This window comes from Podarcis cretensis (assembly GCF_951804945.1).
Source record: "Podarcis cretensis genome assembly, chromosome: 14".
Lineage (NCBI taxonomy): Eukaryota > Metazoa > Chordata > Lepidosauria > Squamata > Lacertidae > Podarcis > Podarcis cretensis.
Window position 1 is genome coordinate 44,982,576 of NC_137183.1, and position 27,844 is coordinate 45,010,419.

General features: G+C 43.1%; 1 protein-coding gene and 1 long non-coding RNA gene across 3 annotated transcripts in view; one reads left to right on the plus strand and one right to left on the minus strand.

The window, feature by feature from the left end:
• The window catches only part of LMTK2 (lemur tyrosine kinase 2), a 44,888-nt gene extending 26,330 nt beyond the window's left edge, over positions 1–18,558 (minus strand). For both annotated transcript variants that reach the window (XM_079953667.1, XM_079953668.1), the window contains exons 1-4: positions 18,168–18,558; positions 5,001–5,125; positions 2,047–2,191; positions 1,096–1,169 (exon numbers count right to left, since the gene is read on the minus strand). In XM_079953667.1, coding sequence (XP_079809793.1) covers positions 1,096–1,169; positions 2,047–2,191; positions 5,001–5,125; positions 18,168–18,309 — 486 coding nt within the window. In that variant the 5' untranslated portion in view covers positions 18,310–18,558. The remainder of the gene's footprint in view (positions 1–1,095; positions 1,170–2,046; positions 2,192–5,000; positions 5,126–18,167) is intronic.
• A 293-nt stretch (positions 18,559–18,851) lies between these two features.
• LOC307203359 lies at positions 18,852–27,284 on the plus strand. Its single transcript, XR_013833188.1, has 4 exons — positions 18,852–18,895; positions 19,887–19,976; positions 25,385–25,439; positions 27,218–27,284. It is a non-coding gene; the product is annotated as an uncharacterized lncRNA (long non-coding RNA).
• The last annotated feature ends 560 nt before the right edge of the window (positions 27,285–27,844 follow it).

Genomic DNA, 27,844 nt, shown 5'->3' on the forward strand with positions numbered 1-27,844 from the left:
CCCGTCTGGTACATGGGTTGCTCATACACAACACTGGGGCAGGGGGAGAAGAAAAGGGGTTCTTATGCCTCATAAGGTTCCCACCATGCATGGTGTTGTGCACCTTTAATTGTTCTCCAACATCTTTAATTTGTTATCTAATCTGTCCTGCTACAGAAGCTGGCAAACTTTACACTCTTTGAGCTGGCAGCAAAATGTTAGGTTTCCAGAATGAAACACTGGACTTTGAGAAAAGATAAGTCAGATTAAGCATAGTAGTGCATCTCAGGGCTACCCCATGAACTCTACCAAAACCAGAAAAGGGGTGGGAAAAGGTAATCTCTCTCCCACTTCTTGTAAACTGTATTGCCTTTTGGGGGGATGCTTTCTCAGTATACAAGAACTGTAGACATCCTATAGTTCGAACTGTAAGTTTCTGCAGTTTAAGCACTCAAAACATTTTGAAGAGCTGAAGGGAAGCAGTAATAATATGCTAATTGCTGCTGCAAACACATTCTTTCGTGTTAAGAGTTTTGAGAAATAATGTTGCACTAGGTTCCATCAAAACCTGAATTTTGAAATTCAAATATCAATAGTGAAAGTTTTCCCCTAAAGCTGCTTACCGACACATTGGCAAGCTCGCACTCCACAATTTATTCAAGAGCTGTTTTTGTTCATCATAGAATCAGAAAATTAACTGGAGAAATATAACAATCAATACAGATTTCTTACATAGGGACGCGGGTGGCGCTGCGGGTAAAACCTCAGCGCCTAGAACTTGCCGATCGCATGGTCGGCGGTTCGAATCCCCGCGGCGGGGTGAGCTCCTGTCATTCGGTCCCAGCTCCTGCCCACCTAGCAGTTCGAAAGCACCCTTAAGTGCAAGTAGATAAATAGGTACCGCTTTATAGCGGGAAGGTAAACGGCGTTTCCATGTGCTGCTCTGGTGCCGGTTTGCCAGAGCAGCTTCGTCACGCTGGCCATGTGACCCAGAAGTGTCTGCGGACAGCGCTGGCTCCCGGCCTCTAGAGTGAGATGAGCGCACAACCCTAGAGTCTGTCAAGACTGGCCCGTACGGGCAGGGGTACCTTTACCTTTACCTTACAGACTTCTTACCTTTCCAAACCAGCCATTTCCAATTTCTTGGATATAGTTGAGATTTTGACGGACGACTTGGGATTTCAAGCCTTCTGTTACACAAAATAAGACAATACATCAACAAGTGGCCACAATCTTGTTTTTGATTAACTACTTTTGTGCTCCCCCCCCCCAAAAAAAATGCATAATACAGTAGTTTGCTACAGTAATACGAAAACATATTTAAAACCCCAGGTGTTTTCAAACTTCCTCTTTGCATTTTTCATGTGGAGAGAGCATACACCTCCCTGCTCCCTATTCCCTTTCTATGGTTAGGGCCACATAGTGTAGATTTACAAAGACTACTTATATTGATAGCTATGTACATTTACATATATTTGTGCTCCCCTCCTGTGTATTACAGGATGTCCCACTCAAAAGGAGATGGATAACCAAATTCCCAATGCAGGAGAAACCAACCTCAGGCCATGCCCACACTTTCTCACAAAAAAGCTGGTTTCACCTTAATTCAAGACCATGGGAATTACAGTCCAGCTCCACGCCTGTTCACCTATTAAAAAATCTGATGGTGTTCAGTAAGTTATTCTCAAATGTGCACAAGACCCTAGCACAAGGTTCTAGGCAGTTTTGAAAAATTCCCCGTAGCTCTGTCAAGTCATACATTTATGTCAGGAGAAATAGAATCCTTACACTCTACCATGTACAGAGCATTATAGTTAAGAGACTGAACTGTGAGCTGTGAAAGTCTTTCCATAGCCAGCAAGTCACACTCTCAGCCTCATGTGGCTAGTTCACAAGCTGTCAGAGGATAGAAGCATCCCCCCTTTGAAATATGTACATTTTGCTTTGGCTCTGCTATCAATACTGCAGCAAAGCTTCAGTCACAAGACAGAGAATCAATACTGGCCATTGACCAAGGATCAGAAACTAGCCCTGGGGTGGAGGGGATGGGGTAGGGAAATGCCTTACCTGTAGGAAGCTGGAACTGTGATGGAGCTGGTAAAGAAACAGTGGGAACTGTAAGTGTGAACACTTCGGCTGGGGACTGGACAGATGGAGTGTCTTCCGCAGGTGGTGTAAAGTCTATTTCATCATCAAAATTATCTTCAAATTCCTACAGAAGTAACGAGGCCAGAAGAACAAGGAGAAGTTGCCTGATTCAGAAACTTAAACTAGCACAGTATTTATTCCATGTCCCTGATGTGACCCATAATATTGGTTGAAACAATACTTGGGTTATCACACTTAAGTTTCCTGCCCCAACAACATTTTCAGCAGCAAAGTGACAGCCCTCATTGCTGTGAAAAGGATCATTAACTCTAGGCTTGCCATACATTGGGAAAATTCCTGACATGTCCTGGTTTTGGGGTGTATAAAGAGTGTCGGGAGGGGAGAGATTTTGTCGAATTGTCAGGGAATACCCAGATGCATGGCAAAACGATGGGGAAAGCAGTGGAAACAGCTCCCAAAGCTTAAAATCACTATTTTGGGGAGAGGGTTCCCCCAAAAAGCTCAACAATTTTGGGTTGTTCCCAAAAACAGCTTAACAATTTTTGGGGTCTTCCTAAAAAAAAGCTCAACAAATTTACTTTTTGAAATATGGCAACCCTAATTAACTTCTGTGGTTGTTTCACAGGTCATGGCTTTTACATATTTTAATTAAAAAGGTGAAGAAGCTAAGAAACATTAAAGCAGTTTTGGGAAAAAGAAATCAAGTTGTAATCAGGTCACAAAGATGTAAAGTACAGTTCAGCATAGCATAAAAATATATTTATACTTAAGTTTATCAGAACGGAGGGCATGTTTACACATTAAGCTGTACATGGGATAACGGCCAAAAATTCTTTGAATCATAAGTTAAGATCTGTTAGTTGCATGGACGTAACACTATAACTGCAGAAGAAGCTCACACAACCTATGACCTTGCTGTGAAATTGTAAGGGCAAAGCAAGAAATAATTAGAGCAACATTGTTTTCCTAATACTTTGCTATTGGTCTTGGTCTAGAAAGAGCAACTGCTGGTCTATACTCCAAGGAACCTATTTTTGACCATCTTTCAGCCATGTAAAGCAGCCCACAAGTGAATTATGAGATCATATTGTTTTATTGAATTGCTGTTTATTGCTGCATTTTGTGCCAATATAATGCACACTATTTAAATAAATAAATAAATAAATAAATAAATAAAAATTTTACTGAAAAAGTAATACAACTTGGAAAATATACTTTAAAAGCTTTGGTGAACACTTTGAGCTGAGCCATAAGCAAGCTTCATTCCTCCATGGAAGCAGACACATGGAAAACTGGGAACAAATGACAAATCCATGTGCATTTATAAGATCTGAAAATGGAACCAGGATCCAAAGATATACTTTTAAGCAGGATTCTTAACAGAAGCAACTCTGCTATTGTTTCTCAATCGCTCAATATCTTTTTGACATTCTTGCTTTTGACTTTCAGGTGTCTCTTGAAGATCTTTTTATGCTGATAAGCATACACAGCTCTTTAAACTTCCAATCAGCCAGGCATTTTAATGATTTTGCACTGTTTTCTGTTTGTGTGTACATATACTGCTGCGTATTTTATAAGACAGCGATATACTGTAGGTAGATAGATAACAAAAACAGAAGTCCAGAATGAGTCACACTGGGATGTGGGTGTTTTACGTTTTGGGTCCTGCTCAGGTCTTTCCTAGAAAATCCATGTGAATTTTCTGCTAAGCTTTCCACCTGTATCCCTCCTAAGGGAAAAAACTTACAGATCAGAGTATTTCTTTTGTATTTCTATGAGTCTATTACAGATTCTCTAGTACAGATTTCCTCCTACACAGGAAGTGTCAGCTTTCACTGCGGTTTAGCTACTTTAGTGTAGCTGGAAGTGAAGGAGAATACCACAGGGATAGTTTAACATCCAAGGTAAAAAAACCCCAACCCACTAATAAAGAGATTCTTTCAAGCTCAGCATCCAAGCTCTGTTTAGCTAGGTAGCTCTGTAGAACAGTATCCTGTTTGTCTCATTCTTTACATTCCAAAACCCCAAAACAATTCATACCTTGAAGTTTCCATCCTCTGGCTATGAATCTAACCTCACTGAATACTTATTTGAAACAGGCATTGTATGAAGATGTCACAAATAGTCTCACAGATCTTACAGAGACTATTTTCTTAATTGAAACCCCATGACTCTTGCACATTGTTGCTTATTTTAAAAAACCAATAACATAACTTCCCTGAAGAGGGGTATTTTTCATCTATTTCAAGGCCAAATTTCCCAGCTTAGAAAGAAAGAACAAGTTACAGTGGTACCTCGAGTTCCAAATGCTTCAGGTCACAAACTCCGCTAACCTGGAAGAGTTACCTGGAGTTGAGAACTTTGCCCCAGGATGAGAATGGAAATTGTGTGCCAGCAGTGCAGCGGCAGCAAGAGGCCCCATTAGCGAAGGAACGCCTCTAGCTAAGAACAGTTTCAGGTTAAGAACGTCCGGAACGAATTAAGTTCATAACTAGAGGTCCCACTGTACTTAGACATTTGGAGCACTACACATTTACATGTGGCTTCTGTGGCCATTTGTTACTGTCAGTTTGGCTCTCAGCATGGGCTGGCAAGATCCTTGCCTTAAAAAAGTTTCCCCTTTTACTTGATTGCTCCAAAGCAGGCAGAAAAGCCCATCCCCTGCATGTTCATACTTAAGTGCTCTGAAAATATGTTAAGTGCAAGAAGGCAAGTCATCAAACAGAGAAGTTACTCAGGACTGCACAGCAACGGTAGGTCATCTAAGCAGACTTGAGAGCTACTTGTGACACCTCAAACTCCATTGATTTTGACTGACCACAGTAATGTTTGGCATTGCACAGTACAATTATATACATCTGTTATCAGATTCCAGTACTAAAGGGATACAAATAATTATCTCCTGTACTCACCTTGAAGTTTATCTCTTGATCTTTACAACAGGATACACAGTTCACAAGCAGAAGTACCAAGCCTAAAAGGCTGCAGGCAGAAATAATCACCAACGAGAAGGGAACTTCAGTCACTGCTGCTTCCCCTAGAAAACAAAGGGTTGAAATAAGTATGGTGTCATATATTGGAACACAAACATGCTAACTACAGAAGAGAGAAATTTCAGAACAGTTATATACTTCTGCAGTAAGGCCGATAACATTTGTGATGTACGAGTTATATTTTTCTGGTTTTATGGATATTGATTTTATGGATATTTCTAGACTTAGGGGCTCAAAAAATAGGTATTCTCTCTCTCTTTGCCTTTACCTTTTCGCAAAACTATCATGCATTCTCAGGATTTTAAACACTGTTGAAACATCTATCATTTAGAAAGCTTGAACTTAAAAAATAAAATAAAAGCCAAATACTTCCCCATGGCACTTTGATAGTCTCAAGTAAACTATGCTGGTTTCATTGGAATGTGCTGGTTCCTCAATACTGGCAATGTATTTTAACACGTTTCACCTTCAGCTATCATATAGGGTTACCCAGTTGTCAACAAGTCAAAATTAAATCGAAAAGCATACAAGGCCCTGTATTGGCAAAACAAGTCTGCTATGTATTAAGATAGCATTACATAAGAGATAACATGCACATACAATCCACAGCCATACGAGTTGTCATTGAATGTAGACATCAAATATGCTGAATTCCTTACTTGCTGGGTATAAATACACATTAAACACATTCACTCGCATCTTTTCCTCTCGTGGAGGAAGCTAACCTGCTATTAAAGCTCTTATTGATTAATTGATGAAGGTAGTGCAATTAAAGCTTGAAGCCCTCCTGTATCAAATAAAGTTCAGAATGTACATACAAAGGTAAAAGATTATCACTGCTCTTCAGCCAAGAAAGGGTCCCACAGTGGGTGACAAATCTCAGTAACAAGACGGTCCCTGCCCTCAGGTTCACAATCTAAAAGCCAAGGCACTAACACTTAATTAACCAATACTTAGTTAAGATACTTCAACAAGATGAAAAGGCAACCACCAAGTCTTCATTTCAAATTATAAAATGAGTCTGAACTTGTTTTATCACATTTGACATAGGAACCAATAGCAAGTATTGGTTCCCATGTAGGAATAACTTTCTTCATGGAATGGTATACATATATCAAAAACATTTTTTGATGAAAGACACTCTGGAATAAAGTATTTCTGCCTTTACTTGCATTTCTCCTAACACTTCAACCTATTCTTAGAAAGATCCCGCAACTGCTCTAAATTTCAAGTTGCAGCAAAGTCTGAGCAACTTGACTTTTTTGAGGAAGTTGGTACATATTTCTAAAGCAACCAGCCAACCCTAAAAGATCAAAGAGTACATCTATCTTTAAACCTCATTTCACTTGAAGGCATCCTTGCCTGCAGAAACTACATGGAAACATGCTTACACAAGTATGTATCATATTTTACTAGAAAGCCACCCTGAAGAACGGACAGGTTATGAATTTAAAGCAACATGTGCATGAACATGTCTAAACCTGCATATGTAAGACACTAACAGAGAAGGTACTAAGAAAACAGAGGCATGTGTCCACAAAGGCCAAGACAATATTGACACCACACAGAAAAATGCCAATATTTTTAGATGACTCTTAAAGAGATGTGCATCAAAAACCAAGCTCCTGAAAGTATTGTTGAAGAACTTGTGAACCCCTAGAATGCAGGGATAAGGAACTTGTGAACCCTAGAAGTTATTAGACCCCAAATACCATCAGCTATAGGTAGTATGGTGAATAGCCAGGGATGATGCGAGTCCTTATTCCTGTCTTAGTGTATTCAGCAACAGGATCTCATGTTTTCAAAGCACTCTTTCTACACACTTTGGTACCTCCTATAGCAAAAGTTGTTCAACTGTCATCTAGTGGACCCTGGAGTTACATAACCTTCGGGTAATGTAACTTTCGAGTTGCAAATGTGGCAAACCCGGAAGAGTATAGTTCCGGGTTTCGCAGCACGTACATGTGCAGAAGCGCATGCACAGAAGCGGCGCCTCATGTTGCGGACTTTTTGGGGTACGTAAGGACCCCCGGAACGAATTAAGTTCATATCCGGAGGGTCCACTGTGTATTAAGCAATAAAACGAATCTACTCAGGACAAAAAGTAGAGCAGTTACCAAAATATTTGCATGCACACAAAAACCCCCAGAGACCCTGAAGATGCACACTATCTTTCCATACAGGAAAGGCTATTCAGTGCTGGAAGATGTGGATGGATGTGGAAAGCTCTCGTGGAGTAAGAAAGATAACTGCAGGGATGAACAGACGAGATTCTCTCACCAGTCCATGAACAAAGTTGCCACCCTAGCAAGTATGTCCCAGTATCTTCAAAATAACATCATCTACTGCAAATAGAGCTGAGTACATGCTAATTTGTTTTTACAGTCTGAACTCCAACTACTTGATTCACCTAAAACACACAAGAAGTAGGTTTAACCTATCAAACAGGCTTGTCAACAAAGTCAGGTGCCTCAGCAGTATCAGTTACCTCTTTGACCATGGTCAAATATTCTCTCAAATATCGTTGTACATTACATCAGGGTTGCTCTGATGAGAAGCTAAACTGCAACACCTATCAGCTAAAAGGCACAACTTCTATAAGCAATATAGCTCTATAACTCAATTAGTAAAGTAATATCAAAATTACTTAATGCTTTTCACAGTTGACTAGTTTTGAGCTTCATAGTCCCAAGCTGTCTGGGAACAGGATATTTCAAGAACTGTCAACTCTTGTGTAAACCTGCCCAGTTACTAAGATCAAAGGTCCAACCGAGTTACTGCCCCTTTTGAGAGGTGATGGGTGGCTTCCTGGGTTAGGACCTTCTCAGTGGTGGTCCCTCAGCTATTCACTACCAGTTCCCCTGATGTTCTTTAGGACAAAAGAACGTCTTGTTTTCCTGGGCTTTGAAGAGTTTTTAGAATGACTTTTTGTTGCTTTCAGTAAGGCTACTATACTAATGAACCAACACAGCTTCCTACAACTCTTGGGTGGCACCAGCCTCATGTGAATAAGCATCCACTTGCATGAGTCTTCCTCATTCTCTTCTCATCCCTTCTCCAATCCCCCACAAAAGATTTTGGGTGTGCAGAGCAGGGCAGACACCACTGGATCTCTCCCTTTGATGTTTACTATCTAACTGCTCAAATGCCAATAAGTATTTCTGGAAAACATGAGGCACCTAGGTAACACAGAGTACCATGGGCATCCCACCATCACCCCCTGGTCTCAGTGTCTTCTTCATTAGACATTAAAATTAGGTCTATGTATTTCTATTGAAAATCTGTAATGTATTTCTTCCCCATCATTGGCAATGACTGGAACATATTAAATAGTTATAATTAAAAATAGAAAAGGGAAGATAATTAAAGGCAACAGTTCCAAAATAAGCAAGGCATTATAATTTTCTTAAGTCAGTAAGATAGACTTCAGGATAATTTTGAGTTAATGAGGGCAGACATGAATATGAAGTTTTAATTTAAGTTGTATCCAGCTAACATTTACTCTCAGTAGAACCACTGAAATTACTACATCCAAATTAGTAATAATGTGCATTAATTTCAATTAATGCCACTTAGAGTAGATGTTGGATAGAACCCAGGGTCTGTATTTTAACACAAGAGGCTTGTCAACAGGCACTTGTCAACAGAAAAGGAAGTGAAGAGGCTCCAGGATCTTTGCTAAACTGTGCATGTTTTCTCTCACACGCCATCATCATGTCACAGTAGTCAAACAGTTCTATACATAGGCAAGCAGGGATAAAAACTGAATGTGAGCTACTAACATTTCTGGATTTACTTGCAAGTGTAGATTACAACCAAATCTACTAATTTGCTTACTAATATAAATTCATTAGAAAATGGTTCTATAATGAGGAGTTACATGAGAGTATTATACCAGACAATGTAGAAGAGTGTAGCACAGTCCAGGTACACAGAGGTTGCCAGCTCAATGTGACAGAGCAATCCTATGAATGTTTAGTCGGAAGTAAGCCACATGCTCACTGAGGTTTACGCCATCATAAATGCGTTCATGATTGCAGCTTGAGTCAACCATTTTACTGGATTTAGTAAACCAATTACATCACACAGCTGGGTCTAACACAACCTTGTCAGAAACCTGCTGTGAAGCTAATGCAAAGCCCAGACTAATTCAATATACTTTGGCAATTAGGCCAACTCTCTGGCTAAATGTAGATATTGCACCAGGCCACTGCTTCTGTTACACATAATTTAGAACCCCAACCATGGGTTGAGTGTCCAAACACACAACAAGAAAATTATGGTTCCAATCTGTCATGTCCACTTTATCCTCCATCATCTGAGCAGCACTCAGGTTTCTAAATTCATTCCTACCTGAACGGTGCTGCAGCCTCCAAAAGCAGGCAGTAACTCTTATTTTGTCACATCAAGCAATGATTAACATACAACAGTATAGTATCTGAACTTGAGCTCAAGAGCTTCTGCATCGGCACTAACCAGCTTCCAAATGACTATCCAGCTGGCAATGTCTATAAAGAAGCAAATTCAAAGCAGCACATGCAGGAAATTTCACTTGAAATAGTGCCGTGCTTTGAAGACAACCAAGTCACTTCATTATTATATACACAGCTAATATAAACACTGTAATATCTTCAGGGGTAGTTAAGAATTTAGATAACAAAAGTACCATATTTTTCTGTCTATAGGACGCCCCCATGTATAAGTCACTCCCTATTTTGGGGGACTCAGATTTAAGAAAATGGGGGGAAACGGCCCAGAGTATTAGATGCCCCCTAATCTTTGACATTATTTTTTAGGAAAAAACCCTAGTCTTATACATGAAAAAACCCAGTATTTTAAAATATTTAACCACAAGCAGCCACAACAGCAGCTATGAAAGCCACAGAAGAGTTGAAGCTCATTTTCACTTCTGTTTTCCCAGTTCTTGTGAACAGAACATGAGGATCAGAAGAAGCAGGTCAATCCCACCCCCACTCCATATACTGAACCTTTAAAAATATTTCAGCAACAGCACAATCAAGGACAGAATGGGGCAGGGAGAAATACAGGTAAGAAGCAGAAATCTGACCTGCGACATAGCTAGAAAAATGCAGAGCTATAAAGCTAGAGAAATGCAGAGCTGTAACATAGCAGGCAAGCCTTCACTGCTGTAACTTGCAAAAATGTAAGTTACCAGGCAAAAGGAATGGCCTGCACCTCCCACAGGTCCTACAAAACAACCCATATATCCCTCTCTCATCTTGACTCCCCCCCTTTAAATTCTATACAAATCCAGATACTAACTCATGCAACTTAAAAGATTTATGCAAAATGGCATATAACTTGCTCCTAGTTTTGTGGCACAGAGTATACCCAGCCTTGACTACAATGAACACTAGAACAACTTAAAAGCCCTTGAAAATGGTCACAAGGATTTGGGGAGCTGCTAGCCCCTGCCAGAACTGCTTGCCTTGCTGAACAGACTGCTTGGCAGAGAAAAGAAAAGCAATTTGCCAAGCCAGACACCCCCATTAAGGTGTTAATTTGATTTGTAACATGCCCTATCACCCAGGCTTGGAGTTAATTTCTTTTTTAAGCATCCACAAAACTACATTTATTGAAACATGACTCTCATGCTACCCTATTCCCAGTTTATAGAACATGCTCAGAGTTTGGTTTCCCTGCATTATCAGGTTGATGCAGAGCTGGTAAACCAAAGAAGTATTCTGCATTAACAGCAAGGTAACAATGCACCTCTTACACCTACAGATAAAAATACCTTCACACTGTTCAAAAAGAAGAAAATGAACTCTTTAAATACAGAAGTAGGAATATTACTGCCTAGAAAATTAAAGGTTACTACAATTTCCAAAATAAGTTTTCAACATGGCCATTTGGTAAAGCAGAACATCTGGAGAGATGTGTACACGGAACATACTGGGAAATTATAGCCAACCATGACTCCCTAGCACATTGCCACCCTTGTTTATAAATGCATATGGTTCTCTTAACATTGCAATAATCACCAAGCAATGCACAGCAGATTAGAGCTGGGAACCTTAAATGCTCACTGGCCTGTTTGTACTGATTTTATATTGTCAGAGCTGCCTCTAGGTCCCAGCTCACAGAGGACCAACGCCAGGCTGTCGTTATGTACAAAAGTCTTTATTGAGGTTCAGTTTCCATTTCCAAGCCGCAGCGCGCAGCTCTACGTCTTAACCCTAGACCGGCGAAGTACCGTCTGAGTCTCCTCCCCTATGACACCAGTTTAAGATCCTAGGCCTGCTCCACCTTTTACGCTGCTCTCTCCTCCTCTGGGTCCTCCTGCCCGCTGGGGCATTGCCCTTTCTGGACTCTTCCGACGCTGAGTCGCTTAGCTCCTCCCCCTCCCTCCGGCGGGCTTTAGGACCCGGTTCCCAATCCTCATTCTCTGCTGTCCCGCGCTCCTGTACATTTGAACTTGCCTCTCGCGCCAACCCAGTGACCTTCCTCCTGACCGTTACACTACTTCTGTCACTGCTTCCCTCTTCCGGGATACTGGCCGGATCTGACCTCCCCTCTGTTGTCTGACTCTCCGATGGAGGTGTGGTCAGCCCTGCCTTATCTTCTCTCCCTGGTGGGGAATGCACTGGCCCCGATCCTTGTGACTCTTCCCCCCCACTCTGCTCTCGTGGGGAAGCTGGTCCTGATTTCCAACTACTGCTCTGGGAGTCCCCGCTGCCCCCTTGCTCCTGGGGGGTTCCCCTTGGGAACCCCCTACCCCTGGCCACTGACGCCCCCTTCTGTGAATCTTCCGATTCACTGGAGAGGCTCATGGAATCCCTCGGTCCACTGTCCTCTTCTCCTACGCTCCCCTCGGATTCTTCCCCTTCGCTCTCCATCTCCTCTCTTCCCTGTGCCTCTGCTCCTGAACCCCTGACATATATGAACCTGTGAGAAAAGCTGGGAGGGGCACTTTCATACAAGTTCTTATAAGGAGAGAGGGGGGGGTCAGACTGGACCCCGACCAAAGGCCTGGTGGAACAGCTCCGTCTTGCAGGCCCTGTGGAAAGATGTCAGATCCTGCAGGGCCCTGGTCTCTTGTGGCAGAGCATTCCACCAAGTCAGGGCCACAGCCGAAAAGGCCTTGGCTCTGGTCGAGGCCAGTCTAATCTACTTGAGGCTCGGGACCTCCAAGATGTTATTATTTGCTGACCGTAAGGTCCTCCGTGGGGCATACTAGGAGAGACGGTCCCGTAGGTATAATAAAATATTTTGTTTGTTTACTGAGTGGGGAGCAATTAATGCCCCAACTATAAGATAGCTTTAATAGTTACCCTAGCAGCTACAAAGACTCAGATCAGAAGCAGCAGAAACATGTCTTCTGCTCACATGCTCCCCCTTCTCTTATTTCATGTACTATGGAAGGAGACTCAAATCTCCTGCCTCTGAATTTACCACAATTCCCCAGGATGTCCAAATGCAGGAAATGGTAAATTGTGTACACTGTAAACTTTTCACCACAGTGTAAGACCAAGCCAGGATCTGAAACTAAGGACTGATTCTGACTTGTTTCACTAAGCATAGATTAAGTAAGCCACTGTTACCCAGGGGGTTTTGACATCTCAAAAAATTGTGACTGGTTTAGAAGCAGCACACAAAAGACAAGGAGGTGCAAGTGTGTGGGTCCGAGGCTCACATAGGCTTGCCTAAGTTGAAGGAAATCGTGGTTTCTTAGAACTGGGATGCAATGTTACCAATATTACTTGCTCAATGACAGTCACAAGAAAAACTTGAGCTGTGGATATACCTAATTTTAAAGCTGTACATGAACTATAGACAGACACCACTACCTTTAAGATGAACTAAGGATGCTCTCCTAATTAATCAACACCTGTATGTCATGTCTGAACATGTGGGACCCTCAGTAGCTCTGTAACAAATGCAGAAGTTCCTTTCTAATTCAAGTGTGAATATTTTCCAGCAAACTACAAGACAGGGTTAGGAAATCCAGCAGCCCTCCAGATGCTGGGACCACAACTCCTAGCAGCACCATCCAGCATGGTCATTGGTTAGGTTTGATGAGAGGTGTTGTCCAGCAGGACTTAAGAGGGCTGGAGACTCCCGACCCCTGATATAAGACTTACCCTGATTGGACTGGCTTTTAATAGCCACAACCAAGTCATTTTAACGAGGTTTTAATATTTCATATTGTAAATATAATACTTTAATGTCTTCATGCTTTTGGTTTTAAAGCTTATTGTTGGAATGGGGAGATATAATTCAAATTGGCAGAAGCCTTCAAAAAGAAAACATGAGAGCCAGTTCTGAGCCATTAAGCCTATGCTGTAGCATGAGGTATATGTACACAGGAGAAAAATACGCTTAAAGGATGCAGTCCAATAGAAGTGGCAGAGAAGATATACAAAAGAACTGCAGCAGCAGAGGAACAAAAGATTATACTAACAGTAAGCAGGAAAGGACTCTGCAACGTACAATGTGTGCCAGGCCCAAAATTAAAGTCACAGTATGGAAAGAACACTGCATGCCTCTCAAACTCAGCAGGTTACAGCAGTTATGTATGACTAAAATCTGGGAAGAAGCCATCCAAATCATCAAGGCCTGTAACACAGAGATTAGGGATAACTTTTATTTTAGCATGACATAAAGGTGATGTTTGAGAGACCATGAACACATGATCAGCACACATGATGCTGTTCCTTAGACAACAGAGCAATTCTGAGTGCATAAGTGAGTTCAGCTGAGAAAATACCTGGGAAAGAAATCATGATGATTACTGCTTCTGGACATATATTCCCTTTCTTACAAAACACAGCATCCTACCAGCTGAAGTTTACATTACTTTGTGTCCAGCCACACCACATTCCCATTTTGTAAGGCAGTAGCTGCCAAAGTAGTGCTCTCCAGGCATCATTGACCATTCTGGCTGGGACTTGATGGGAGCTGGGGTCCAACAACACTGGGAGAGCACCATGTTAGCTAACTCCACTGTGAAAGAAGCCTGTGCTCAGCTATTCCATTGATTCTTCCTCTATGTAATGATATCAGAGAAGGGATATACTTCAGTGGTAGAGCACATGCTTTGCATGTGAAGCTGAGTTGGTTAGAGCATGGTTCTGATAATTCCAAGGTTACAGGTTCGATTCCCGTATGGGACAGCTGCATATTCCTGCACTGTAGGGATGATCCTCAGGGTCCCTTCCAACTCTACAATTCTATTATTCTATGAGTTTCTGATTAGATTCCTGACACCTCAAGTAGGACAGGTAAAGACTCCTATGTGAACCCCTGGAGATCTACACCAACCAATGAACAATATAGAGCTAGGTGGACAAAGGTCTGACTATATACAGTACAACTTTTTTCACTCTTGGCACTTCCATGATGGGATTCAAACCTGCCTAGATGTCTTACATTTGATCTGAAGGCTCTGCCTCCCAATTCAGATGTTTGCTGTGCTTTTTCGGTAAAGCATTCTGCACAAGCTTAGTTGCAGTACAGCTACTTCACCTATTCCTTCCTTCCTTGTATTTCCACAGTTCTTCACAGCAATTCTACCACCTGTGCTCTCCATAACCACACTCTCCTGGGAACACTCTAGGGATCATTACCCCTTAATAAAACATGGGGGAGTCCCATGCCCAACACAGTTTTTTAAAAAGTATTTCCTACAGTGCAGACACCCTCCCCACCACCATTTGGTTTTAACACAGCTCTTCTTATTTCTATTCCACATTACAGAATATATATGCACTCACAGAAGGCTCAAAGGTGATTTTCTGTGTCATGTGAAAGTGCCCTTTGACCACCTGGTAGCAGAATGGACTTTCCCTAGCATTTGGAATTGAGAATGTAGTTCACTTCAGTGACTGCAGGCACTATTTCTAGCGGATCAGATAAAAAGGAGAACAAGGCTTCTCTGCCTGTAATAGTGGCATACCAGAGGGAAGTTCAAGAGGTATAACTTCACATACAACAAGCTAAACCAGCTGAGGAAACTGCCAAACAGAAGTAAGAGAAACTATACCTGCTGAAAATCCCTCAATTAAATATCTATTAAAGGGTCTGGGGCATTGTTCTCCCTCGCATCTGATCACCATAGCACCAAACCAGGAGAGAGGCAATTCTTACAGCTTAAATTACTCAAGTGTGACACAGTTAGCATTTGTAAACCAGCAGCTCAGTTCAATGCATGTATACTTGGAAGCAAGGCCCACTGTGTTAAATAGGGCTTACTCCCACTTCCGAATTATGTTTGCATAGAATTGTAGCTTTATCGTAGGCAGTGGTGGTTGGTGTCATTGGGACCAGTAGGAGTGAAGGCAGGGAGCCCAAATAGTAGGTGGGACTAAAACCCGTGACAGGCAGATCCAACTAATGCTACTTTTGTCCCCCGCTTTTTTTCCTGAGTTCTACAAGGGAACACTGAAACTAAGGAAGATGACGTTTTCAGTAAAGGCCCCTCTGTGTAAGAAAGAAGGCAGGCAGGTGGGGGCTGGCTGATAGTAAACTGGGGTTGGTGAGGCAGTCCCCAATTTTCCCTAAAAGACCAATCTCCAGAGTTAAGAGAAAATTTGTTAGAAGGAAATTATACTTTAAAACTGAAATAAATTTCTCAGGCAACAAACAAGTAGCAGCTCAGCTTTGTCGGTTTCAAGGTAACTGCACTTCCTGTTTCCTTGTGGACACAAGAGGCTCCAAGTGAAAGCTACCGCCCTGCCACCGTGCTTCATGCTTCCCTCCTCTCTCCTCTCCTCACACAAACCTCTGAAACACATCTGGGTGCTGCTAATCTCAAACTGATAGATACCTCTCCTGTCTAGCAGAGAGAATAGCTGCTGTTGACCTGTGGTCACATTTTTTACACCAATAAAATGTTTTGTGCTTGTGTTGCATTCTGTCTCCATAAACTTCATTCCAATAACTTCGATGTAAGCATGGGATGACTTTTACTAGAAGCAACAACAAAAAATCCAATAGCTTGGGGAAAACTGTAGGGGAAATACCATACATACTTGCAGAAAGGTATATTTAATTTCAACTGTGTTTCAGACCAATTATAATGTCCAAGATATACAGATATAGACATGACAGAAGATTACTCTGTCAAAAGGGCAAAACAGATCCAACTGCCTTACTTATCTGTAAAGCAGTTCTTCCCCTTGGAGAGACTGGAATTTGAAACACTCTGGAAATTACTCCTTTACAATGTGTAATTTCACTGAAGAAGATATATCCATGAGATGTGGCAATGGCCAGTGGCTGCTCCGGAGGATGGCTTTAAAATGGCTTTTGAAAGATTAGATAAATTCATGAAGGATAGGTCTATCAGCAGGTTCTGAGGTTATATGGCACTAAATGACGGTTGCAGGGAACAAACAGTGAGGGAGGGATTGTGTCTTTATGCCCACCTTGTGGGCTTTATTTGAAGGATTAAAAGGACCCTTGGTCTGAGCCATTATAGCTCATCTTCAACTACGCTATTAGACACATTGTGTATACAATCAGAATGCACACAGGGAAATTTTGCCCAACGAAAGAGAAATCCTTATGTATATGAAAAAGGAAATCAATCCTGGTCATCTATGAATACTAGCAGTCACATATATGAGAATATCTTACATACATGATGGGCAAAGAGCCTTATTGCATCTGTAAAAGATTTATTGCAGCAGTTTTCATGAACTTTCACTCCAGAGGCATGGTTGTCTGTTATTTATATACCAAACACAAAGGTACAAGAGAAAATGTAAATGAGGCCATACAACCATTAAATGAAAGAGGCATATTAGGCCTGTGAAACCTCTACACAAGATCTAAGTTTGCATATGAAATAAGAAAAATGGTCATTCTTAACAGTAACAGTTGATAACATAGCCTTCCTTTTACCTCATTTTTTCTTCATGCCTTTGTGCAATTGCAATTGTGAGAGATACAGAAGCGTGTACAGAGACAGAGACATAGGATTTCCAACATTCTTCTCTCCCCGTTTCCCTATTGCGAAGCAAGGACTTATGCACATCATCTATGTATAAACGATGATACTGAGGTATAATAATAATGTTATACGGTACAATATCATGAGGTATAAACATTAATAAATAATGACATACACAGTGCCATTATAACTGTTGGACTAGGCTTGAGAAGAAACAAGTTCACATTTCCATTCAGTCACAACAGTCACTGCCAGTGCTACCAAGGCAAGATTGGGGGCAGAAGTGAGCAGAAGGGCCCCCCAATGCAAGAGGGGTAGGTTACCTATATCCTGAAGTGACTGAAGTAATGCAATACCATCTAAAGAGGGACACACACCCCTTCCCAATAGGGCCATCAGCTCCAGAGTTTAAAACTGCCTAACTGTGTCAGGTAACCTTGGACCAACCTAGCCTATCTCAGAAGGTTCTTGTTAAGATAAAATTGAAGAGGAAAGAGAAGACCACCATGTCAGCTGCCCTGAGCTCCTTAACAGCAGGCGAAAGAGGATAAATATATAAAACACACACACACAGCTACAAGGCCTCCAGGCCACCAAAGAGGAAAGAAAAATCTGCCACTTCAATTAGCGTTTAAAGTGCCACCAGGCACCCCACCCCATCACATCCACAATCACCTGGGTTTCATCTTATGATGTACAGTATCAGTTTTAACACAGAGAGAACTGGAGCCAGATTCAGTTGGACTTAAAGGCTGGCTTAGCCCCATTGTTTTCAGTGGGGCAGCAGCTTAACAGCTGAATCCTCACTAATGTCAGTGGGTCTACCCTAAAACTGAGTGCGGGGGGGGGGCAGCCCAGAGGCTGCCTCTCTGTCTCCCCACCCCCTTACCTTTCCTGTGTTCCTTCTTGCCTTTAGCAGCTCAAGCCCCACGGACAGCAATTGGCCTACTTTAAATATGAGGGGCGTCTGGGCCCAACCGTAAAGGTTGCCCCCGCTGAACTGAAGCCTTTAAGTAACGTCAGTGGGTCTACCCCAAACATGGGCCCAACCCAGAGGGGTCGCCTGTCTCCCTTCCTCGGCTTCTCTCCTGGCTTGCCACTGAGTTACATAGGTCTGCACCTTGAACAGGATCCGACCCCCTCGCCCGCTTCCCGGGTCTCTCTCTCACCTGCTTGCCGAAGAGGAGCCGCCTCGCCGCCTCCCAGCAACGCCGACAGGAAGCAGCAGAAGAAGAGGCCGAGCCAGGGGGGCAGAGGCCGGCCCAGCCGCCCGCTGGCCCCCCGGAACCGCCGCCGGCGCCTGCCCCGCATCGCGCCCTCAGCGCCGCCCGCCGCCAGGCCTGCCGGCGCCCTCCGCGTCTCCCCTCAGCCCTCGCGGCAAGGCCGTCCCCGGCATCGGTTCCCGCCGAAACAGCGATAAAGAAGCGGAAGCAGCAGCAGGAGGGGGGGGAAATATTCCCGCTCGCCTCACGCAGCCCAGCCGTCCGCACCGGCGACAGCAGCGGCGACAGCGCCTCTCGCCGCCGCCATCTTCCGGGCTACCTGAGAGGGTGGGGCGGGGCGCCGGAGGAGATTGGCACGCCTCTGCGCCAACCGGCGCCAGGTCCGCTCCCGAAGAGGAGGCGGCGATGACGGGGTCGACTCGAGCCGGCTCGATGGGCTCGGCCAATCAGAATCGCAGGAGTCAAAGGGCGGGCTTGGTCCGGAATTGGCAGGCGGAGCGACCAATGAAGCCTCTCTTTTACATTTATCTAAAAAAAATATATCGGCGAAGGTGTGCTGCACCGTGTGTTATATGCCGAGGACGTTAGTTCCGTGATTGGCAGCCAGTTCCGCCAATCGTGGCGACTGCAGGGATGGGGTGGGTCTTGAGAGAGGAGATGGAGCTGCCACAGCGGTGCGTGATTTGCTAAAAAAATAAAATAAAAGGGTGCTGCAGTTCGGGCACCTTTAAGAAGCCGCATTCTTTGACCTGCAATATTTTTCTTTCTTTTTAAAATATTTACACCCCCCTTTCGACGCCCCACACCTGCTTATCTTTGCGAGCGAGTCAGATTGCTCTTCCCAAATAAAGGGTTCAAATCTGAAAATAGTCTTGGCCCCAAGACTGTGTTCTCCCTTCAGAAATCTCCAGCCCTATATTATAACCATAGTAAAACCTCATAGTAAAACCATCATTAAAGTATAAAACCATAGTAAAACCTCATAGTAAAACCATCATTAAAGTAAAAAACCTATAGTGAAACCATCATTGTTAAATATCATCTGGATTGGTCTGCACTTCTTAGATCTGTTCCACCAAAGGTTTTCTGAATATTGAATTTACTGAAGGAGTGATTGATAATGACGTAGTAAATCCTCTAACTCGTTCCACCCAATTCTGCACCTCAATCTTGTGACAATAACAACATGCTGGTACAAGCAGAGCAGGTTACTCAACCTGACCTCCTCGTTAGGAATGGCCACTGCTGAGTATCTTTGTGGTTAATATTACCTTGACATAGCAAGTGGTTTGTGGTGTACAACAGACTCGACTTTGCAGGTGATGTCATGCAGTAGTTCAGAGTGTGAGCTGTGAGTCAGCGAGTCCCTAGTTCAAACCACACCTGACACAGGTGGAATTGTTTTGTACAGTACTTCATTATGGCTTATAAAGTTATCTGTGGCTGCTAGCCATGATGGTGATATTCTGCCTCTATGGCTGGAGGCAGTAATGCTTTTGAATACCAGTTGCTGGAAACCACAGGAGTGGAGAGGGCTTGGGTCGTGCCTGAGGGTTTCCCGCAGGCATGTGGTTGGGCACTTTGAGAACAGGATACTGGACTAGATTGAGCCAATGGCCTGATCCAGCAGGCTCTTCTAATGTGCACTTACATCTCTTTCCTCAGGTCCTGCCATTACCAACAGGCCCAGTTCCCACCTCTTCCAGATTTTCCATGGTTCTTCCTCTTCGTGCTCACAACCTGTTCTCTCATTAGGTAAAGGGACCCCTGACCAGTCGTGACCACCTCTGAGGTTGCGGTGCTCATCTTGCTTTATTGGCGTACAGTCATGTGGCCAGCATGACTAAGCCGCTTCTGGTGAACCAGAGCAGCGCACGGAAACACCGTTTACCTTACCACCAGAGCAGTACCTATTTATCTACTTGCACTTTGACATGCTTTCAAACTGCTAGGTTGGCAGGAGCTGGGACCAAGCAACGGGAGCTCACCCCGTCGCGGGGATTCAAACTGCCAACCTTCTGATCAGCAAGTCCTAGGCTCTGTGGTTTAACCCACAGCACCACCCGTGTCCCCGTTCTCTCATTAGGTAGGTGGGAAACACCACTACATCACCTTCCCCCAACCTTTGGACTAGATCAGTGATGGCCAAACTTGGCCCTGCAGCTGTTTTGGGACTACAGCTCCCATCATCCCTAGCTAACAGGACCAGTAGTCAGGGATGATGAGAATGGTGGTCCCAAAACAGCTAGAGGGCCAAGTTGGGCCATCACTGGACTAGATGCTTTGGATCACAACTGCCATCAACTCTAGCAAATTGACCAATGACCAGGAATGATGAGAATCATAGTGCAACAATGATGGAGGCCATTAGGTCAGGAAAGGATGCATTACCTACACCTTTAACCCATGCAAAACATCGCACTACCAAAGTACAAATTGGAAATGGCTGATCACTAGGATCTTATCTGACAGTTTCTATACTGTTTCATTAGCATTGTCTCCAAGCAGCGTACAAGACAACAAACCCCTATCCCCAGAAAACTATAAAAATCAGCATTCTGTTGATGCCTACGGAAGATGTGGGGAGGAGAAACCTTTTAGGCTGCTGCCAAAATCTCAAGGGAGAAATCACCCTGGGTTAGTTCCCGAGTCAGATAAATATTCTAAGTAAGCATAACTGCATAGAACTCAATTTGCCCTCAACTTGGTTTTCGACTGCAACTCCCATTGGCCCCATTGGATCAGCCCAAAGACCTACCTACTCCAGCTTCCTGTTTTCCACAGCGGCCAATCAGATGCCTACGAGAAGCCCACAAGCAGGGTATTAAAGGACGAGAGCACTCTCCTGCTGTTGTTTCCCAGCAACTCATATTCGGAGCCAATCTTTGAGGAAGCGTATAGCCTCCCAGTAGCCACTGATGAACTTATGCTCCATGAATTTGTAGTTATAGTGATTTGGAGAGCTGGTGTGGTGTAGTGGTTGGAGTGTTGGACTAGGACCTGGGATAGATAAAGGTAAAGGGACACCTGACCATTAGGTCCAGCCGTGACCGACTCTGGGGTTGCAGCGCTCATCTCACTTTACTGGCCGAGGGAGCCAGAGTACAGCTTCCGGGTCATGTGGCCAGCATGACTAAGCCGCTTCTGGCGAACCAGAGCAGCACATGGAAATGCCGTTTACCTTCCCGCTATTTACAAAGAAAAATCTGCCACTTCAATTAGCGTTTAAAGTGCCACCAGGCACCCCACCCCATCACATTCACAATCACCTTACCTATTTATCCACTTGCACTTTGACATGCTTTCGAACTGCTAGGTTGGCAGGAGCAGGGACCGAGCAACGGGAGCTCACCCCATTGCGGGGATTCGAACCGCTGACCTTCTGATTGGCAAGTCCTAGGCACTGTGGTTTAACCCACAGCGCCACTGTAGAACCTGGGATACCAGGGTTCAAATCCATGCTCATCCATGAAATGTGTTGGGTGACCTTGGGCCAGTCACAGTCTCTCTCATGATATATTGTAGGCTTGCCGTGAGGATGAACATGAGGAGGAAGAGAACCATGTATGCCATTTTAAGCTCCTTGGAGGAAAGGTGGAATATAAGTGCAATGCATGAATAAAATAAATAAACAAATAATGCTAAAGTAGGACCATTTTAGTGGTTCAGGAACTGCACAGATTAGGCCTCATATGAATAAACCGTTACACAGAGCCATTGCTAGTTTTAATGTCTATTTTCCAGCGAACGAATTCTGTATCCCATAACCCACACGCACACCTATTTTTAGTGCAATAACCCCAGTAGAAAATGGTGGGGGTGCTGATGATGCATAACCTCCAGATTACGCAAGAGTGCAGGTGATTCAGAATTCTTTTGAAACCAATATGCTACAATAAGTGGATTCACTGCCTTTAAAAAGTCAAAATTTGTTTGGCCTTTAAAGCAACATCCTCCTTATAAAAAAGGGCACTGTTAAGAAGCACATTATGGTTAACAGAATTAGATTCTTAATTTCAGTGTAATCATGTAACAAAAATAGCTGATTACATCAACGTTAGATAACAGCCTGGCAAACATAGGTTTTCTAGAGACCCTCAGAAAATGTATGCATTCTTACGTGCAAAGGAGAGCCCTTTAGTCAAATCCTGCAGCAGAACAAGCATTATAGAATCAGTGAGATTTATTAAGTTTGACACTGTTGGCATGCTAATTTAAACTTTTGAAGCAACCATTCCCTAATATATGCCCTGTATAGCAGTTACCTACTCACCATCTGTGCTTCCAGCTTCACTGCTTGAGATGTAATTGCAGTATAAAATGGGAGGATAGTAACGCTGACAACAGTATTTAGAAACATGTCAGCTATCTTTGTATTGAAAGCATGTTTATCAGGTTCCAAATGTGTTAGTTTGGATATGTGATCTAGACAGAGGCCTAAATTTCATATACCTCTGATTGTTGTTGTTTAGTCGTGTCCGACTCTTCATGACCCCATGGACCAGAGCACGCCAGGCACTCCTTTCTTCCACTGCCTCCCGCAGCTTGGTCAAAATACCTCTGATATGGTGCTGTATGTACCCAATTGAGTATGGAAGCATCTTCTAAAGGTTAACTTACCTGTAAATAAGGGCAGCTTCAAAGCATCTGGGGATCTCAGGGATCAAGAGAACTGATAGGCTGCACTGGATAGAAGTTTGGATAGGAACTGGGGAGATGAGATTGCCGGTTATGCATTGCCAGAAAGGAGGTAATGCATCACCAAAAGAAAGATGACAAAAGAAGACATCAATATGCATAAAATGTACTTATGGTAAGATCAGTGCTTACTGTAACAACTTCGTGGTGAGTACCAGCACCTATTTTTCTAGAGAAAAAACACTGGCTAAGATACAGATAGGTAGCCGTGTTGGTCTGCCATAGTCAAAACAAAATAAAAAAATTCCTTCCAGTAGCACCTTAAAGACCAACTAAGTAAGTTCTTGGTATGAGCTTTCGTGTGCATGCACACTTCTTCAGATACACTGAAACAGAAGTCACCAGACCCTTCTATATAGTGAGAAGGTGGGGAGGGGTATTACTCAGAAGGGTGGTGGGATTGGGTGATTGGCAGATAGCTGTGATGAGCCTGTTGACGACTCTTAACGACTGCAATAGGTATTCAGTGGGATACGTGGATTGTAGAGGGTTCTTAATTCTAAGACCCTTGGGTATAATGTCCAGGTTCTTGCATTTAGTAAGAAAGAAGATATCAGTCTGTACCTGTGCAAGTTTCTTGGTGAAGTTTCTTGCAGTCGTCAACAGGCTCATCACAGCTATCTGCCAATCACCCAATCCCACCACCCTTCTGAGTAATACCCCTCCCCACCTTCTCACTATATAGAAGGGTCTGGTGACTTCTGTTTCAGTGTATCTGAAGAAGTGTGCATGCACACGAAAGCTCATACCAAGAACTTACTTAGTTGGTCTTTAAGGTGCTACTGGCTAACATGGATAGATAAATAGATAGATACCGGTAGATAGATGCACATTAAGAAACTGTGGGTTGTATTCAACTAAGTTATACTCCAGGCATAGGCAAACTCGGCCCTCCAGATATTTTGGGACTACAATTCCCATCATCCCTGACCACTGGTCCTGTTAGCTAGGGATGGTGGGAGTGTAGTCCCAAAACATCTCAAATATTCTTCAGTAACGGAAGCAAATGGTGAAATCCTTGCCATTGTCTTTTTGCTTGCAAATCCTGTCTTAATAAGGGTGTATTTGTGTATGAATAGAATAGAATAGAATAGAATAGAATAGAATAGAATAGGAACTTTATTCGCCTCAGCCAATGGCCATAACAGCAAGAAAACATTACAATATGCACAGAAGAAAGTGAAAATTAAATATAAAAGCCCAGTTTAGGATCCTGAGTCAACAGTCAGATAATTGACCTTATTCTGATGAGGGTGAGCCTGTGACCTGGATTCAGGAACAAAAGTTTCAACCATCACAAAAGAATGGCCAGACTGCCCAGGTAGTGCAATCAGTGACCATTATCAGGTATCCTGGCAGACGGAATTTCTGCTGTAGACCGCCTTCTTCTGTGATGTATGTAGGATGTGTGTGCTTTTTGGGGGGGGGGGAGTCTTGGGTTACAGGGTGGGCAATTTCAGAAGTCCATATAAGGGCTTGCTCACCATTGTTCAGGGTTCTCCTCCCTCCTGCGTGTGGTGAGTGGGGACCCTGTTGCAACAGTTCCTTTAATAAAGATCAGACTTACTAGCATATACTTCTCAATGAATCTAATGCACACCTCAATTTTCGCAATGTAATTTGGCCGGAAAAGGTGAGCATTAGATTTGATGAACAGTGGGATTGCAGTCATACCTCAGGTTACAGACGCTTCATATTGTGCATTTTCTGGTTGCGCACTGTGCCGAACCCCTGAAGTACCGGAATGGGTTGTTTGCGGGTTTCGGTGCTCGCGCGTGCGCAGAAGCACTAAATCGTACTATGCGCAGAAGCGCCAAATCGTGACACACGCATGCGCAGATACGGCGCTGTGGGTTGCGAATGCTGTGGGTTGCAAACGTGCCTCCTGCACGGATCACGTTTGCAACCTGAGTGTCCACTGCAGTTGTTTGTGTTTTCTGAGTACAGCTCCAGTGCAAACTGACATATCTGTTACATTTTATAAATGTTGTTAGCTGCTTTGAGGACTCTAGTTGAAAAGCAAGATATACATAAACCATATATACAAATACATCACTGAACAATCTTTGAACACCAGGTAGCCTTGAGGTGCAAGAACTGTAGGCTAACAGGATAGGCCAGAATGCAAAAAATGAAAAATTAATAAAGCTTTAAGGCACCCTCCTATACACACCCACAAACTTACTAGGGAACAAATCTCATTGAACAGGATTGCACTGCTAATGTAAACTGAAACTTTTCAAGCACGTATATTTACAGAAATGCAAGAAGAGCTGATTTTTTTGGTGTGTGTACAAGAAAAATGGGTTATCTTACTGAACAGCTGCATGTTTCTTAATTATGCACTGCTATCACAACCACGTTGCTTCTGCTGCTTTTGTGTGTGGGAGGTGTTTTAAGAGTCTTTTTATAGACAAGGTTAATTGGGTCAGAGAAACAGCATGCTTTTACTTTTTCTTCAATAGTTTTTAACAATACCCTTTGCAGAATTGTGATCTAGGATGCGAAACACGAATACAGGTACAAGTTCTTTGAAGTATGCTACTATTATCCCTGTTCACCATTAATAGCTTTTCCAAGGGACAGCGTAGTATAGTGGTTAGAGTGCTGGTCAAAGACCTGGGAGGCCAGGGTTCAAATCCCCACTTGGCTATGGAGCTCACTATTGCATGGCATCACGCAAAAAGTCATTCTTTCCATTTTTGGGCAAGTAATATTCTTGCTGCTGTAGTAGCATACATGAATAAATTTCTATACAGTTTAGGTAGTTCTGTCCCTATAATTCCCAAAAGAAAATCTTCTGGGGTTTTTTTTTACAAACGTTATTTTAAACATCCTTTTCAATTCATTATATATCATTTCCCAGTAAGCTTTAACCTTACTACAAGACTACCACTTATGCTAAAAAGAACCTTCTTTCTCTTTACATTTCCAACATTTATTTGATTTAGATTTATACATTTTTGCCAATCTACTCAGTGTTAGATACCATCGGTATATCATTTTCATATAATTTTTTCTTAAACTTGTTTTTATTATTGCTTGTAAGCCGCTCTGAGCCTGGCCTTGGCTGGAGAGGGCGGGGTATAAAAATTATTATTATTATTATTATTATTAAACCATAACATGCTTTAAATTTTATATCCAAGTTCTACTATCATTCCCATGCTTCCATATCTGGACGCTATATTTCTGTTGATGCAGCCTGGAATAGCATTAGTCTTTTTTTGCTGCTGCATCACCCTGTTGACTCATATCTGGCTCCACATAATTGTCTAGCCTTGATGAGTAACTACCTGTTGAACTGGGTAATACCAGGAAGGAGCAGGGAACCTCACACAGGGCTGCTGTTTCCAGCAGCACACCCTTGTTCCCTGTGGCTGGACGGTGACTGGCCTTTGGAGCCAAATTGGGGAGCTGTCCAGCAGCAGCTGCAGCCATCAACAGGCCTCTCACACTGAGCAGAATAGGAACTGTCCAGAAGACTGGCAGGCTTTGAGCATCAGAAACCAAGCAGCAGTTGAGGGTTCAACTCCTCAGCTTGTCTGCTCCACCAACCCTTCTAGAATGCGAATGTGGCCTTGATTCTAACAACACATAGTCTCACGATTCCTTCTCCTGAGTAGGGCTCTGACTTGGGATGCCTTATGCACTCAAGTGAGTTCTGCGCCAACAGAAGTGAGCTTCAGTTAGCGACCAGTTGCACTTCTTTTCTTGAAGATCTGGTTGGTTGGGTTGGAGAACTGTTCTGGGGCTGCTTGCAATGTGTGTTTCTTTTTCTTTTCTTCTTCTTTTTTGAATTTGCACTTTATTTATTTGTTAACATTCTTATGTTACATAGGTAAACGTTGTCATATTACATTACATTACATTGCATTGCATTACATATTACTATAATTTCCAACTTGTATACAAAAATTATATACAAATTTTATATACAGTGGTGCCCCGCAAGACGAACGCCTCGCAAGACGGAAAATCCGCTAGACGAAAGGGTTTTCCGTTTTGGAGGCGCTTCGCAAAACGAATTTCCCTATGGGCCTGCTTCGCAAGACGAAAATGTCTTGTGAGTTCCTGCGGGTTTTTTTTCCTTCCCCCCCCCCCTTTTTCTAAGCCGCTAAGCCGCTTATTAGCTGATCCGCTAAGCCGATAAGCCGCTAAAAGCCTCTAAAAGCCGCTAAGCCGCTAATAGCGCTAATCCGCTAAGCCGTCAATGGGCTTGCTTCGCAAGACGAAAAAACCGCTAGACGAAGAGACTCGCGGATTAATTTCGTCTTGCGAGGCACCACTGTACCTAGAAAGAAAATGAAACAAAAAAAGAAAAAAACAAAGAGAAAAAACAAAAACAAATTCCCCCCTCAATCATATACATACCGACACACTAGACTTCCTGTCTATCCCGTTGTATATTCCTTTTTTTACAAAGTATGTACTCTTATTATTGTATTTTTTTTACATTTTATCTAATACATTCCTATATCAATATGTGCTCTTAGCCTTATTTCTCAACTCATTCACACTCCAGCATCAATCAAATGCTAGCATAGATAGCGAACCTTTACTGTATTTTTGAACGTATGTTTTATATCTATCCCTGCAATGTGTGTTTCAAGTCTCTTTCTCCCCTGACACGACCTGTCACGCGAAAGGTGAACACGATTGCACCCCCCTCGTTTGCTCTGGTGGGGGTTGAACAAGGTATTGTTGTCAATGTGAGGTTATGGCTCCTCTTGGTGTGTTTCCTAGCCCTTCAGTTGGGTTGCTTGGCAAAAGAGTCTCTCTCTCCTGGCTGCTGCCGCATGGTGGGTCTTGAACCCTGGTCCTAAGGACAAGTGTGCCTTCTGTGTGAGGTCTCTTACCAAGTGAGCCACTCTGGCACTCTGTAGGGTGACTTCTCCATCCTTCTCATTATGTCTTGTAGAATC